The sequence below is a fragment of the Annulohypoxylon maeteangense genome (genome assembly GCF_022496945.1).
Source record: "Annulohypoxylon maeteangense strain CBS 123835 unplaced genomic scaffold GGS22scaffold_2, whole genome shotgun sequence".
In the NCBI taxonomy this organism is placed as follows: domain Eukaryota; kingdom Fungi; phylum Ascomycota; class Sordariomycetes; order Xylariales; family Hypoxylaceae; genus Annulohypoxylon; species Annulohypoxylon maeteangense.
In genome coordinates, this window is record NW_025953249.1 from 496,966 (window position 1) to 511,373 (window position 14,408).

Sequence of the window (14,408 nt, forward strand, 5' to 3'; positions counted from 1 at the left end):
ACTTCCATATAGAATTGTGTACGTACCGATGGAAACTAGCGGGTCTGACATCACTTTGACAAATTTAGCTGAGCTTGTCCAAACTGACCAATCCAAAAGCTTAGAAAGAATATTTCAATTCTTCGACGTCGATAAATCAGTGATCACTCCTGAATTTACAATTGTACATATATAGCGCATAGCTACCTACATTTCCACAGTCGCAAGAGAGTATCACTACGATTGCGATGGCGACGAGACGATTAACCACCGCCGCCTTGCGCGGGGCAGGCGAAAGAGCTGTAGCCTCAACCGCTCCTCGCTCACACGTTCTGCGATCTTCGTTCAGCACAGCTTCTCCCTCCCTACGATGCCTAGTATCCCCAGCGCGCCCACGATCTCTGCGCAGTATTGCCCCTAGACGCGCCCAGTACTCGACGGACATGCCGCAGAGCCGATTCTGGACATTCGAGCAGGTGCGAACCCTCTCCCATTCTTCACCTTCCACCATGCCTCTCACACGCCCCTACTAACGACCCCCCTAGATCAACGTCGCCCGCGCAACCACCGAAGCCGCCGCCACACCCAGCGCCGCGCCACGCGTAACCCTAATCGACGTGCGCGAGCCGGACGAGCTGCACAAGACGGGGCGGATCCCCGGGGCCCTGAACATCCCGATGATGACGCACCCGGACAGCTTCCACATCTCGGCGGACGACTTCCGGGACCGGTTCGGGTTCGAGCGGCCGGGCGACGACGACCAGGTCGTGTTCTATTGCAAAGCTGGGGTGCGGAGCCGGGCTGCCGCGGAGATCGCGATGAAGGCTGGGTGGAAGAATGTCGGGGAGTATCCTGGGAGTTGGTTGGATTGGTGTAAGAATGGGGGGGATGTGCAGATGGGTATGAAGGTTCGGAAGGGGGATAAGGGTGGGGAGGGGAAGGCGTGAGGGGGATGGGGAATTAGGAATGAGGGATGATATGAAGATGGCATGAATATGATGTGTATGATGGGATGAGGAGTATCTTGCCCTTTCTATTCCCTACCTACCTATGTAGTTCTCATTCAAAGAATGGGATCGGGGGATGGGCTATTCGGGGTCATCTGTGAAATACATACCTGCATATTAGATAGTAGTGGTAAGCTTGAAGAACTAAGCACTCACTGCATAAGACCTATCATAGGACACAATACTATCTAGTAAGAGTCTAGAGTGACCGACACAAGATCAAGTAGATCGGACCAAGTTGATATTACATCAATACATAAAAGGTATCAACTAGCTAGTGTACACAACACTGTTCAGTTCGGTTTCTCGACCCTACCAAACGCCAGAAAAGCACGATGCCAGTCAGCCCAGTCTTGACCCTCGCCACGCCATATTGGCGAATATCCTCTTCTGTTTTCGTAGACTTTGGAACCTTATACACATACATAACACACACCCTCTTAGAACAACCTCTGTCCATCGCCTCCAGCAGCAGGTGGTGTATCCCCCTCCTTGCCTCCCGAAACCGGGCTTCCCGCCGCGAAAAAGAGTACCTTAATTGCGATCGCAAGGCCGCCGTGTAGCGCCACAACCAAAATCAGCAGGATCTTGCTGGTCTGGCGATCGGTAGCGCTGAGCACGGGGTACAAGTTCCTAAGCAGGAAAGCGACGCTGAGACCGAAGCCGACGCCGACAAACACCCAGTTGAGGATGGTGATGGGGGACCAGCTGATGAGCGCGACCGGGATCCAGATCAGGTTGGCGTAGCCGTAGAGGGCCCAGCACTCGAGTAGGTTCGCGGATTCGGAGCCGAAGTAGCGGAGCGCGCCGAAGAGGACGACGGGGAGGACGAGGGTGTAGCCGTAGATGAGGCCGGCGGCGCCTATACGTTTGAGATTCGTTAGCATGTGTTTATACCCCCCTTTCCTTCTATCTCTATTCTCCCCCTAACTGCACCCAACCCATCTCAGAGGAAAAGATCTTGATAAAACATACCGCTCAACAACTTAAAATCATAAGCAAACGGCCCCTTCCCCTCGCTAGCCAAATACTGACTAATCGTGCCTCCCAAAAACAGAATCAGAACCACCGTCGTAGCGATCCAAAACGGGCCATACAGATCCGGATTCCCCTCGAGCACATCGAGGAAGTTCGCGCGCGGATACAGCGCAGCCCAGCAACGGGCTAGCACGCTCGAGGTGTCGACGTCGAAGAACTGCGCGTAGAAGTGCAGCGACCAGAGATACCGCTTCGAGGAGCCGGAGCCGGAGCCAGAGCCCGCTGTTGCCGGGGGAGGGAGACCGCTGCCGCCGAGGCTGGAGCCGCCCGGTGCGCCTTTGCGGTTGGTGTCGTTGAAGTTCGAGTTGTGGAATTCGAGGTCTTCTTGGAGGTCTGTGTGGCCGAGGTCGCCCTGCGTGTTTGTGTGCTTGTTAGTTGTTGTATGCTTACATAGAAAGTATCTACTTAGGTATATATATGTAGGTATAATAGCTGCGTCCCTCAAGATACCCATGCTATGCTGCAAGCTCTAGAAAGTTGAAACGTACCTCGTCATCGATGTCAACGACGGCGTCGTAGCCTGCGTTCGACATCTTCGTTTACCTCCCCGTCAGGCCCTAGTAGACAACTGATTGGTAGAATATCGACACCGATGTAAAAATGTCTAAATCGCACTTGCTACCCGATATATTGTCGACGGATATTAATTTGCACGGTAGTTGAAGCTGGAGCTTCGTCGCTGTTTAAGGACACGGAAGCACGCCGATCATTGGCCGCGTTTAATTTACTTAGTGTAAGCTACAGCGACGGCGTCTGATTGGTTGAAAACGAAACTGACTAAGAGGTACCGAAGTACCCCTCATTGGTCTTGAACATCCTTGTCCGTTTCTTTATTGAATAAAATGTGTATTTTGCATGGAGGATATGGAGATGTATAGGAATATGAGATTGCTAGATATTTACCTAGTATATTCTCTCGTTTAGCATATCAAATTCCCCTATAATTAGTTTATGTCTTTATATGCTATCTGAACCGATAATATTGGACAGTTATACGCAATGATTCATAATTCCCATACGGCAATCTGTGTTTAACTTGCTCTCAAAGACTAGGTAGGCGTCCCACTAGACGGCGACGATCTAATCAACGATGGGAGGCGTCTATTCATCAAGCCATCGTGGAATAGAGAGAATCCCACATGTTCAGCATCCATAATCACATCCACTTCATAATCGACACATATTCGGATCATGTGCATCGCAATTTTCATTGCCACTGAACTAGAACTACCTAGTATGCTAATTCCCGCAAGAAGAATCCATCGCAGTGGTAGAGAGAATATCTATCCCACCCATTCGTATTCGTAGCGTGCTCATGATACACCCCAAACCAGTACGCCGAAGAAATGGGACATAGAGACGAATCGTTTACTTCAGCTTCTTCTTGGGTCGGAGCTGGTTGGTGTGGCCGCACTTGCGCTTGCGGCAGTTGGTGGCACGGGGAGGGAGACGGGCCTACACGAAAACATCTAGGTCAGCAAAGACTTGCAAAATACTATTACACACTACTAGAGCGAAAATCGAGAAAGACTCACGTAGCACTTGCGACAGATCATCTTGTCGCAGTTAAACTTTGAGGCAAGAGCCTTGAGCGAAGGCTCGATGATGCCACCACGGAGACGGAGGACCAAGTGGAGGGTAGACTCCTTCTGGATGTTGTAGTCGGAGAGGGTTCGGCCATCCTCAAGTTGCTTGCCGGCGAAGATCAATCGCTGCTGGTCGGGAGGAATTCCCTCCTTGTCCTGGATCTTTGACTTGACATTGTCGATGGTGTCGGAAGACTCCACCTCAAGGGTGATAGTCTTGCCCGTGAGGGTCTTCACGAAGCTATTTTTTCGAGTTAGTCGTCATTCGATTCGGTCGGTAGTCGATGCGACACGATGCGCATTTCGATTTCGTGGTATGGAAATAACTTACATCTGCACTGTAAACACATTTTAGTTAGTATTATAAGTCTATAATATTTAATTGCGATCATATGGTGAAATTTGACTTACTTTTGCTTCCTGTCGTGAATAAAGTGGTTTGGTGAGAAGTCGAGGATGATGTCGGCTTGTAAATTCGGTGGGGGTTACAAATTCCGCACAAACGAACCCTAGTGGATTGAAGGTCACCTGATTTTTATTTTTTGAAAGTGGTGCTTTGACGAGGAAATTTCTGCCAACCGCTAGCAGTTGTGCGACAGTACCCACTTCAGCTTTCACACTATGTACAATGTACTCCGTACTTGCTTTTGATCTTAAAGCCGATGCCCCCACTCTTGTGCTATAACAACTTCTAGATATTGACGATGTCAAGGTCGTTTTCATTCGTTCCTCAACTTAAGTATATTTTGTAGGTACCTTATTTAGGTATAAGTTGGTATATTACTATGCTGAATCATCGCCCATCAAAATCGCCTTACCCTTCCCCTTATCCCTTTCCCGCTTCATTCTCTGATTACACCAAGCTGCCAACCGATTCTCAACCTGTGCAGTACCTTTCATCAGTGTATCTAAAGGTATAGCCGCAATATTCGCTGCTTTTTGGTAGAAGACCTTTGCTGCATCAGGGAGATCCTCCTCGGTTCGCCAAACAGGGCAGAAATCTCGATCCTGCTTTTCCTTATTTCCATTCTCCAGGTCTTCAGGATCAGGAACTGGTTCGAGTACTTGCAGGGAACTATTTAAAGCTTCATATCTATTTCTTATACGTTCACCATCTCTGCCAGTATTAAGCCTTTGGTTAAGGGTGTTTGGCTTAGAAGGTCGCTTTTGGTTCTCGAAGGGTTCTCGAATCCGTTCGTCGGCTAGAAAAGGAGTTAGCACCGCCTAACTAACAAAATTTGTAGCGACTTACTTTTTGCATCGCCGTCCCCTATCCACATATTCTCAAACCAGTCCATGAAATCGTCTAGCTTTTCCTTATCCATAGTTAATACATCATCAGAAGTTACCTTATATTCTTCCCCTCGTCGTAAATTAGACGACGTTTCTGTCGTGTCATCTTGCATGACTTCCTGCCACTTTGCCCAGTTCACTTTGAGACTTCGAGGGTCTTCGTGGCTTCGGGGAGGGCGTTCTATGCCATCCAATGGATAGAGTAGCTTTACAGAAACTGCAACTAAACTTATTAGGAGAACCTCCGGGTTATCCATCGTCTGAATTCTTTTACCCCCAGTAGGATAAGAATAATTCGCCTTGAATATCTCGGTCATACACTTGACCGTCATGTATACCTCAGCTATATAAAATTAGCCAATAATCTTAGCTTTTTCTCTATTCATATCAGCCTACCAGGAAGAGTCAAATCTGTAATGAATCGCACAAGTATAGGCACATAATTTAGCGGCGGGAAGACTGTTTCGAAATTGACTTTGTACGAGATCACCAGCTCTCGCACGGCAGCCTGCAGTCGCCCCGGCGGGATGTGATCTCTAACCTGCAAAGCGCGGTGGTATTCCGCCGGAAGACGGTCCCGGACATTACGCGGGATGTCGTTGAACTAGATTAAGCAGCCGTATTAGCACGCTTGCATAATTCGTATCGTATAGTAGCGAAGGAGAAGCATAACCCATACATACCGCCGCAAGAAAGTCAATTTCCCCCCTTTGCGCCCAGCTGCAGAAATCCGCCGTCGAGGCAGGTAACCGCCTGACCAAGCAGCCCAAGTAACACAACGCCAGCGTATCGACCAGTCTCGGCAGCTTCCACCGCCTGCGCGCATCAGACTCTTCAGACTCGTCCCCCGACCCCTCACCCATCGAGCTAAACACCGGTTGACTCTCCTCCCTTTCCCCATCATCGTTCTCACCCCCCCTAACCGGCAAACTCCTAACCCGCAACGCCCAAAGCGCCCTGACAATCTCCTCGAAATCAGCCGGAAACGCCTTCTTCCCAATCAACCAGCGCACCTGTCTCAACAGTATCAACTGCAACACCTCGAGATACAACTCCCTACCCTCATCGCCAGAAAGCTTCACAGCGATCTTCTTCCTCTTCTCTTTCTTCTTACGGGTGACTCTGCCCTGGGTACCGAAATTGTCCTCATCGCCCTCGTGTTCGGCGAACCCTTCGAGTCGGTGGCCGTTGCGGCAGTACCGCAGCGCGTCCTGCGCGTACCATTGCCGCGCGCCGCACTCGTCGCACCGCTCGCCGGAACGGAATTTATGGTACTTGGTTGGTGCCATGGCCGCGTCTGGATTTCACGTGTACCCGCTGCTAATTATTCATAACGCCATGTAGGAAGGAAATAGTGATTTGTAACTCTTAGAAGACGGGAAGTTGAAGGAAGAGTGGGGGTTAGATTTTTTCTTAAAAAATCATGTTGAATTTAAGTTGTACACATGTTGTTTATGACTTGTGACTTGTCGTCTCATACAACATATGAGATAAACGTCTATTTAGTGTTATTATCGTAAGTGGGTAAATGTTTACGATTTTCCATCTCTTTCATCCAGAAAGCTTTATAAATCTAAATCTTATCAATGTTCGTTCATTTATGCGGTTCTTATATCCCAACTACAAACTTTACCTATACATATTTAAATTTATTCACATTTCGTAATTTCTAAGATATTATTGGACACTAGACTTCCTTCCGCGACTTGAAATCGACTAAGGGCTTACTGAGTAGGCGCATCTTGCTTGAGATCGGATTGAAGGTTTACAGTCTTACTTTTTTTCCAAGTAAGGGGCATCGGAAGTCTATCAAAATGACGTTAGAAATGCGCCATATTATCCCGACCCCATTCTTAGCGCCGTTCGTAGGTATTCTTCACGCACAATGCCTTGATACCAATATATTCTTCAATCACGTAAGATTGCTCATCGAAATCACTAAGGTTCATAAGATAATAAAAAGATCATATCGTAGATCCCGCAGGACAAGTCATGTGCCATTTTAACAGGAAACCTGTTTTGCTATGATCCTCCCAATGCACATCGTTTTGTTCCTCAAAAGAGATGGGGACAGATACGAGATCTGTAGGGTTGTCGTACAAACTGCCATGATCCGCCATGTTCCCCCACGGTGGATAGCACGGCAATGAATAAATCCTAAGGTGATCCGACCATGGACGACGGTCCACTACGAGCCTAACTACTAGTTTCCTAGTTAAAGAATCCCCTTCAGGTGATGTCCAAGTTGGCAGAGGCATTAGCAGAGCTTGAGGATCCGACATCGTCCGCACGAGCCTCTAAGTCTCCAAACGGGAGACTTAGTCCTTCTGGCTGGGCTCGTCGGCCTTGATAGCGGCCTCTTCACCCATAGCGGACTGAATCGTGACGACTAAAACCTGTTAGTCTCTCAAACTTCGCGTCTCGTATCGGACCCGAAATAAACTTACTAAGAGGGGTCTGGGCATCATCAGCAGCCTCGATCTTGTTGCCGATGTCACCCTCGGGAAGCTTGATGTCGCTGCGCTCCTCAGAGGTGTTCATGTCGTGAAGGACAAGGAAACCATCCTCGATGTGGGACTACAAATATTGTTAGCGCGACCTTTCATCCATCAATCTTAGCCGCGGTCTACTCACGAAGTTGTACTGCTTGGTCTTGACGACGGGGACCTCCATGTTGTGGGTGGAGGGGCAAAGTTCTTCAAGCTTCTTGCCGGTGAAGATGTCAATACCAACAAGATGGACCTTGGCGTGACCGTGCTTTCCGGTCTTGGAGGTAGACATGTCGACGATCTTGCAAGGACGGCCCTTGATGACGACGGCACCGTTCTTTCGGAGGGCCGAACATTGCATAGGGAAGGTGTTGGACGCACCGGCGTCACCCTGGTTGTCGATCTCGAACTGCGGAGAGGAAGAGGCTTGTCAGCATCATGATTATTTAATCCCAAGTAAATTTTTTTTCTTTAATAGCGGTCGCAATCTGGTAAAAACAAATATGAAACGGATATAATTTGTGTGCGATTAACGGGATATGATTTTGCCATCGCGGGGTTCATTGGCGATGCGTGCTATGCGTAATGCTTGATGCGGGGTGAATTTAAGCACTCTCCCGCCGCCTATTTGCGATCACCAGTAAAAAAAAAAAGAGGGACATGATGCTGCCACCATTGATTCGACTTACCTCGTCCGCCATTTTGAAGGATTGACCGAAGTGAAGGTGAGTAGTTGTTAAGTAGAAGAGAAAGCAATATGCGCAATAGGCAAAGCTGGATGTCCGAGACCAAACTTGAAGTTGGCGGACTTTATTGTAGAGGGAGGGGAGATTTTGAAGAGTGAAGAAGATCCAGAGGAGGGGGCAGAGAGAAAAAAAAGTAGAGCTGGACCAGGGCTTTGGAGGGGATGGATGTCAAAGGCAAAAAGACGGGTTTTATTTTTTTTCTCTCTTCTTTCCAGACTTGGGCACACACTTTAGACCCTTTCTGATAGGCTGATTGGCTCAAGACCCTACAATTAGCCCCAATTCTCTTAGTAGCTTTTTGTATTTTTTTTTTTCCTCTTCACTCTTTTCTTCTTAAGAAAGTTTGGCTGGGGCTGCTAGGAGCGACTTGGAAAGAATTGTGGATTTTTAAGTAGCCTAGGCCAGCCTGAGGAAGCACAAGTTACACAAAGCCGAGCACTAATTTTATTTACTGTAGCTGCGTCTCTCAGTGCCGTTGAATGTTTAGTGGTTTAGTGAGAGAATTTTAAAGTTTTTAGGGAACGAAAGTTCTCTTTTGATCATGAATCACTTCTAAGGTCTTTCTAAACTTCTACCTTATAGTTCAAAAATGTCTTTGGTACTGTATATGGTGACCGCACAGTTCTCTTTCCTGGATGATCGAGTACAATATCCTATTTTATACGGTACACTTTGGAAATTTTCTAATTGTTACTGCAAGAGATCAATTAATACCTCGGTATGTGCAATGCATCCTACATACAACATGTATTCCGTACAGATGTTTAACATTCAATGTTGAGGAATGAACTTCTAGCTGCCCTAGCTGCCTGGCTCCAGACAGAAGCAGAAGGTACATGACTGTACTTTCCGTCTGTACCAGAAACCAAAAACTGACCCACATTCGATCTTACCCACTCAGATTCCGTTCTTGCTTGATGGATTGATACCAAACATAAAACGAGTCTAATCCAAATATGGTAATTAGTCCCAATGACATGTGTCTTGAGCTTCGACCAATCATCGTTTTTTGTTCTGCGACTTAGAAGAGGCTGTTGCACGGCCTCGTCCTCTATCCTAAAGGGAGCTCTTAAACTAACAATTAATTATGTGATCTATCGCGAACAAGACGATTAGACGATTTCTATACCCTCCAACGCTTACTAACCCAACTGTCAAACCTTTCACATCAGCAATTGTATTTATATCATTAGTTTGCCGATACGGTTCACAGCTCGTAAAAGAGCCATGACGCGGCCCGACTCATAGTCGATTCCCTGTTCGCATATAGAATATGTGGCTCGATCGGCTTGCCGGTCAGTCAACCTCTCCCGCTCCCTCCCAACCGGGTAGCCGTTCCTATTCTCCTGCGCCTCGACGAACTACGAGCGGTCTCGGCCCGTACATCACTTCGCAACAAAGACCTGGCCTAGGCATCACTCCGAGATCATCATCGTTGTCGTTAGCATCCACCGAATCATCCGCCTCTTCCTTCTTGGCTTCTTCGAAGAGAGCCAATGGCTCGACATTAAAAGAATCGCGGACGATATATGCCGGCCCCGACCCCGTAGAAATACTCGGCACGGTTTTAGGCGATGACAAACAACATGCGGGATCAGCTACCAAATCGGTGGTTGAATCGGTCAGCTCCATATCAGCTGAAGATCTCCAGCTGGAATTTGATTTTGGCGGATTATCTATCAAAGAGCTAGCATTATCGGAGGAAACGGCAGCAGATGGAGTTGGTGTATATAGACCGCAGGCAGCCGAAGAATGTACGCCCCCTTTAATTCTATGGTCCTCCCCCTTTACCTTACTTATGATTATACTTCCTAGACGACCGAGATAAAGCCAAGTTTGAAGATTTACACCGTTCGATTCGAGCCTGTGACGAAGTATTAGGCTCAGTGGAGGTTAACTTAGATAATTTTCGAAATGACCTTGCCACCGTTTCTGCGGATATCGAGACCTTACAAGCACGATCGACCGCTCTAAATGTACGATTGGAGAACCGAAAAGCAGTAGAGAAAGGCCTAGGACCCGTGGTTGAGGAGATTAGTGTATCTCCTACGGTAGTATCGAAAGTCGCCGACGGTCATATTGACGAATCATGGGTGAAAGTTGTTGCCGAGATCGACAAAAGAGCAACTGCCCATAAGAAAAACGCATCGAGTGCACAAGGCAGCAAGGGTTTACAAGATCTTGGCCCCTTATTAGAAAAGTTAGTTCTCAAGGCTATCGAACGAATAAGAGACTTTTTTGTTTCTCAGATCAAAGCTCTTCGATCGCCGCATATCAACGCTCAGATCATCCAACAACAAAACTTCCTCAAATTTAGGGACCTCTACTCCTTTCTCCACAAGCACCATTCCGCCTTAGCCGACGAGATATGTCAGGCGTATATGAATACTATGAGATGGTATTATGCCAACCAATTCGCACGATATGAGAATGCCCTCAAAAAAATCAAGCTACATTTATTAGACAAGACCGATGTACTAGGGAATGAGGATACTTCCCGCAGGGGCACTGTCCTATCAAGTTCGAAAATCGCTGGTCCACCCCACGATGCCTTTAACTTGGGCCGTCGGATCGACCTTCTACGAACCAACAACACAAGCGCTCTCTCTTCTTACCTAGCCGAAGAAGATCAGTCCACCCACTACCTCGAAGTCCCTTTCCGCAACTTCAACCTCGCCCTCATCGACAACGCAACGGCCGAATATACCTTCCTCGCGTCCTTCTTCTCCCCCGCCCTGAGCTACTCCTCCATCTCGCGCCACTTTACCTACATATTCGAACCAACCTTCCAGCTAGGCCATACCTTAACCAGAACTCTGATCACGGATACGTACGATGCTATTGGCGTCCTACTAGCCGTTCGTCTAAACCAACACTTCCAGTTTGAGCTGCAACGCCGCAAGGTCCCCGCCGCGGATGGGTATCTCAACGGCACGGCTATGCTTCTGTGGCCGCGGCTGCAGTTTATCATGAACGCACACTGCGAGTCCGTCCGCGCCCTCACTACCGCCCTCCCGACGCGCCCACCGACCTCCAAGGCGGAACAAGGCAAGCTCTCCGCTGCCCCGCACGTCTGTACACAACGCTTCGGACAACTTCTTCACGGGATCCTGGCTCTAAGCACGGAGGCTGGGGACGATGAGCCGGTAGTCACAAGCCTTGGACGCCTACGTAGCGAGGTGGAAGCTTTTCTGACGAGGTATAGCACGGCGTTCGGGAACGACAGGAGGAAACGGGAACGATTTTTGTATAATAATTACAGCCTGATCTTGACGATCATTAGTGATACGCATGGCAAGTTGGCGGCTGAGGAGCAGGAGCACTTTGAGGGGTTGAAGACCGCTTTTCAGGAAGCTGCCTAGGAATTCGGTGTTGGATGACTGGGCGAACAGACGCGGTTAGATATGACAGGATCGAAGAAAAAAACATTAAATGAGACTGCAATTCCAAAGATGTTTGGATGGGAGTTGTTAAGAAAGTAGTCGCTGAGTTTGAATTTTAAATACCCCCGTGTTGTACTGTACTATGTTGTAAATTGTAACGTGTTCTAACGCCGGACTATTCGCCGTCTCTCTTCCTCGGAGGCGATCCTTGATATTTCTTCTAAGATTCAAAATCATATCCCGTGTTATCAACCAATTCGTCAAGGCATGCAACGCAACAACTCCCATCCCACTGTCAAAATCAAATATACGTAAATCTCGGACCTCACGAACCGTGAAGGCAATTTCAGCATTCGCACCTATTCGTACAACCCTCGTAACACATCTATAAATGACGCATCATCCTTGTTATAACCCAAATCCACCATCATTATCATCCTGCACCCTAGAAACTAGAAGTAATGATTCGGCATCGACCTCGAGACAAGATTCATCCAGAACGGCGCCTTCCGGAAATACACGGCGCCAATGCCGATGACCACGGCAAGTATCACCGTCCTATTCGCCCACACCGTCTTCATCGCCTTCTGGCGTCTTGCGGCCCATCTTAACTCTTTCTGCTGCATCTCGAAATACGCAAATCCCTCTGCTAACCCCTGCCTCGAGCACTCATCCACCCTTCTCCCCGTCTTCAACGCGCTCGCGTTGGATATCTTACCCCAATTCCTCAGCGTCTCAGGAGGGTGCTTGTCAAATAGGATTGCGGCGTCCCTAATCACTGCATCGAGGTCGAGGTCCTGTGGTAGCTTGGAGAGTGCGAAATGCAGCATATCAGGCTCGTCATGGTCGAATAGCTCAGCGCGGCGGGTAAGTACGATCTGCGCGAAGACATAGAGGCTGAAGACCTGCTCGCGAGCCAGAAGGGCGTCGAAAAGGCGGGCGATATCAGCGTAGCGCCGCACGTTGTGTGCGAACATAGTTAGGGTGTCGGAAAGCGCGAAGTACGGCTCCGTCCGCCCGACGTGCGCGCATAGCGCTGGGTCCACGGCCGAGATGATGTCCGGGATTAGCCGCAGCTGCGAGATCGCCGGGCCTAGGCTCGGCAGCATGAAGTCTCGGATGCGCAGCCCCGACAGGCGCGATACGGCGGCTGCGCGCGAGCTTGGCGGGAGCACTAGCAGGAATACTTGGCAGATGTCGTGGTACCCTTGGAAGTAGCTGAGGTACGGCTGGCGCCGCAGGACTTCGGTGATCAGGTCCGAGAGCGCGGTCTTCTTTAGGTCGAGCTGCGCTTGGGTGTCGTCTGTTGGGGTTGGTTAGTGTCGGCGTTAGCAAATTCGCGGTAGTGGAGGGAAAGGTTGCATTCCGTACCGTCCGGGTAGTAGACGAAGCTACGGTCGACGTCTAGCTTGACTTGGTCTTCGTCTTTATGTCGTGCGAGCTTCCTCCACGAATCGGAGCTACCGCCCTGCTCCCCGTGCTCGTCGACGGTGAATCCTAATAATACCGGCCCTGCCGAAGAACGTTGAGCCTCATGGTCATAGCTTCGATCAATTTAACCGGGAGCGAGTGAGAGTGGGAGGGTGAGAGGGTGAGATGCGGGATGAGATGATAGTGAGGTATGCGCGGGTCACTCACATGCTTGGCGACGGATGGCGTCGGAGAGGAACCCGCCCCTCGATACGGCTAAGACCTGGAGATCGTCGATATCCCTCCGCCTGCATGCATCTAGTATGCGGGACTCTTGCGCGTGGGCTAATGCGGGTTCATCATCATGGTGATGATCGTCTGCGCCGTTTATATCTTTCTCCTCTTCTCTGCCGTCGGCATCCTCCTGTTCCCGGGCCATGGGAAAATCGATCCCCTCTGCTGCTGATTCTGCACGTCAAGTTGCCTCACTGATTGCCGTGTTGTGCGTCCGTATCTGAATGGACTGATAACAGGCCGCTGCTCCTGGCAGGGTCGCAGCTGTGGCATCTGATACCATGCAGTGGGATAAGCTTCGATGTTTCCTTTTCTTTTCTCTCTTTCTTAATCTAAGACACTCCTACACGATAAAGATCCTTCGATGAGGTCGGTGTACCTAGACGGTGTCGCGCTACCTCCATACGCCGTGGGGAAGTCCAACTGAGCCGTGGTTAGGTATGTACTTGGTTATGTACTTATCTACCGGTACCTATCTTGATAAGCGTGGCCTTTTTTGAGATGGGTGTGATTATGTGTTTATGAAGCGGAAGCGAATTTGCAAATCAAATCAAATCAAAAAGAGTTATTCGATTAGTTGATTGAATGTATGACGTTTTAATATTGGATTTTTAGGTGATGAAGTGACGAAGTGATAAAGTTTTTAGCCAACGGATTGAGAACAAGTAACGACTTCCGTTGATTCATTGATGAAAGGTTGAAGGTTGAATGTATTTTGGCAGCTGGCCGGGGAGCTAGGGTGGGTCTTTCCGTTCCGGGAGGTACCCTTGCGGCGCCCTCGTGCAGGTGCCATGGGGGGCGACCCGGTGAGCTACGAGCGCTAAAAGTTTAACCTAACTGGCCTTAGCACTTGGTGTTTCTATTGTATTAGTACGTACATCCGGTTCTATGATTCCGTTCGAATAGGTTTACAGCCATTTCTGCAATATCAATGTTATAGAAAATGCCTCTACATATGGCCAAAGAATCGCTTGAAGTTTGGAGACTGGGTGATTATCCTTCATTTTGGTGTATTTGATGGAGATATTACTCAAGGCTTATGAATGGGATTGTCATTCTGCATCTGCAACAAAGAACCCATAGATCGTAAATATCGCGCCTGATCATCACTTTTGAAGCCACCTGATTAAGCAGTTAGGTACCTGAGACTTAAGGATTCAATGCTTCCAAGAAATTTATCTAT

General features: G+C 48.8%; 6 protein-coding genes across 6 annotated transcripts; 2 read left to right on the top strand and 4 right to left on the bottom strand.

The window, feature by feature from the left end:
* The first annotated feature begins 115 nt into the window (after positions 1–115).
* On the top strand, positions 116–1,189 carry GGS22DRAFT_62142 (Rhodanese-like protein). Its single transcript, XM_047967573.1, has 2 exons — positions 116–455; positions 525–1,189. The coding sequence occupies exons 1-2, from the start codon at positions 228–230 to the stop codon at positions 924–926; spliced, it is 630 nt and encodes a 209-aa protein (XP_047822516.1). The 5' UTR covers positions 116–227; the 3' UTR covers positions 927–1,189.
* Positions 1,190–1,210: 21 nt separating this feature from the next.
* GGS22DRAFT_152164 (Yip1-domain-containing protein) lies at positions 1,211–2,706 on the bottom strand. The gene is made up of 3 exons (XM_047959626.1): positions 2,513–2,706; positions 1,962–2,376; positions 1,211–1,848 (listed from the first exon to the last, which is right to left on the bottom strand). Exons 1-3 carry the CDS (start codon positions 2,555–2,557, stop codon positions 1,427–1,429), a joined length of 882 nt encoding a protein of 293 aa, XP_047822517.1. The 5' UTR covers positions 2,558–2,706; the 3' UTR covers positions 1,211–1,426.
* A 1,601-nt stretch (positions 2,707–4,307) lies between these two features.
* GGS22DRAFT_152167 (uncharacterized protein) lies at positions 4,308–6,280 on the bottom strand. Its single transcript, XM_047959627.1, has 4 exons — positions 5,587–6,280; positions 5,300–5,507; positions 4,863–5,246; positions 4,308–4,812 (listed from the first exon to the last, which is right to left on the bottom strand). Exons 1-4 carry the CDS (start codon positions 6,190–6,192, stop codon positions 4,394–4,396), a joined length of 1,617 nt encoding a protein of 538 aa, XP_047822518.1. The 5' UTR covers positions 6,193–6,280; the 3' UTR covers positions 4,308–4,393.
* A 785-nt stretch (positions 6,281–7,065) lies between these two features.
* GGS22DRAFT_62179 (translation initiation factor eIF5A) lies at positions 7,066–8,479 on the bottom strand. Its single transcript, XM_047967574.1, has 4 exons — positions 8,082–8,479; positions 7,538–7,801; positions 7,351–7,480; positions 7,066–7,292 (listed from the first exon to the last, which is right to left on the bottom strand). The coding sequence occupies exons 1-4, from the start codon at positions 8,091–8,093 to the stop codon at positions 7,222–7,224; spliced, it is 477 nt and encodes a 158-aa protein (XP_047822519.1). The 5' UTR covers positions 8,094–8,479; the 3' UTR covers positions 7,066–7,221.
* A 558-nt stretch (positions 8,480–9,037) lies between these two features.
* Positions 9,038–11,585, top strand: GGS22DRAFT_152169 (Vps52-domain-containing protein). The gene is made up of 2 exons (XM_047959628.1): positions 9,038–9,892; positions 9,954–11,585. Exons 1-2 carry the CDS (start codon positions 9,412–9,414, stop codon positions 11,498–11,500), a joined length of 2,028 nt encoding a protein of 675 aa, XP_047822520.1. The 5' UTR covers positions 9,038–9,411; the 3' UTR covers positions 11,501–11,585.
* On the bottom strand, positions 11,586–13,996 carry GGS22DRAFT_152172 (uncharacterized protein). Its single transcript, XM_047959629.1, has 3 exons — positions 13,160–13,996; positions 12,893–13,033; positions 11,586–12,824 (listed from the first exon to the last, which is right to left on the bottom strand). Exons 1-3 carry the CDS (start codon positions 13,368–13,370, stop codon positions 11,974–11,976), a joined length of 1,203 nt encoding a protein of 400 aa, XP_047822521.1. The 5' UTR covers positions 13,371–13,996; the 3' UTR covers positions 11,586–11,973.
* Between the last annotated feature and the right edge of the window lie 412 nt (positions 13,997–14,408).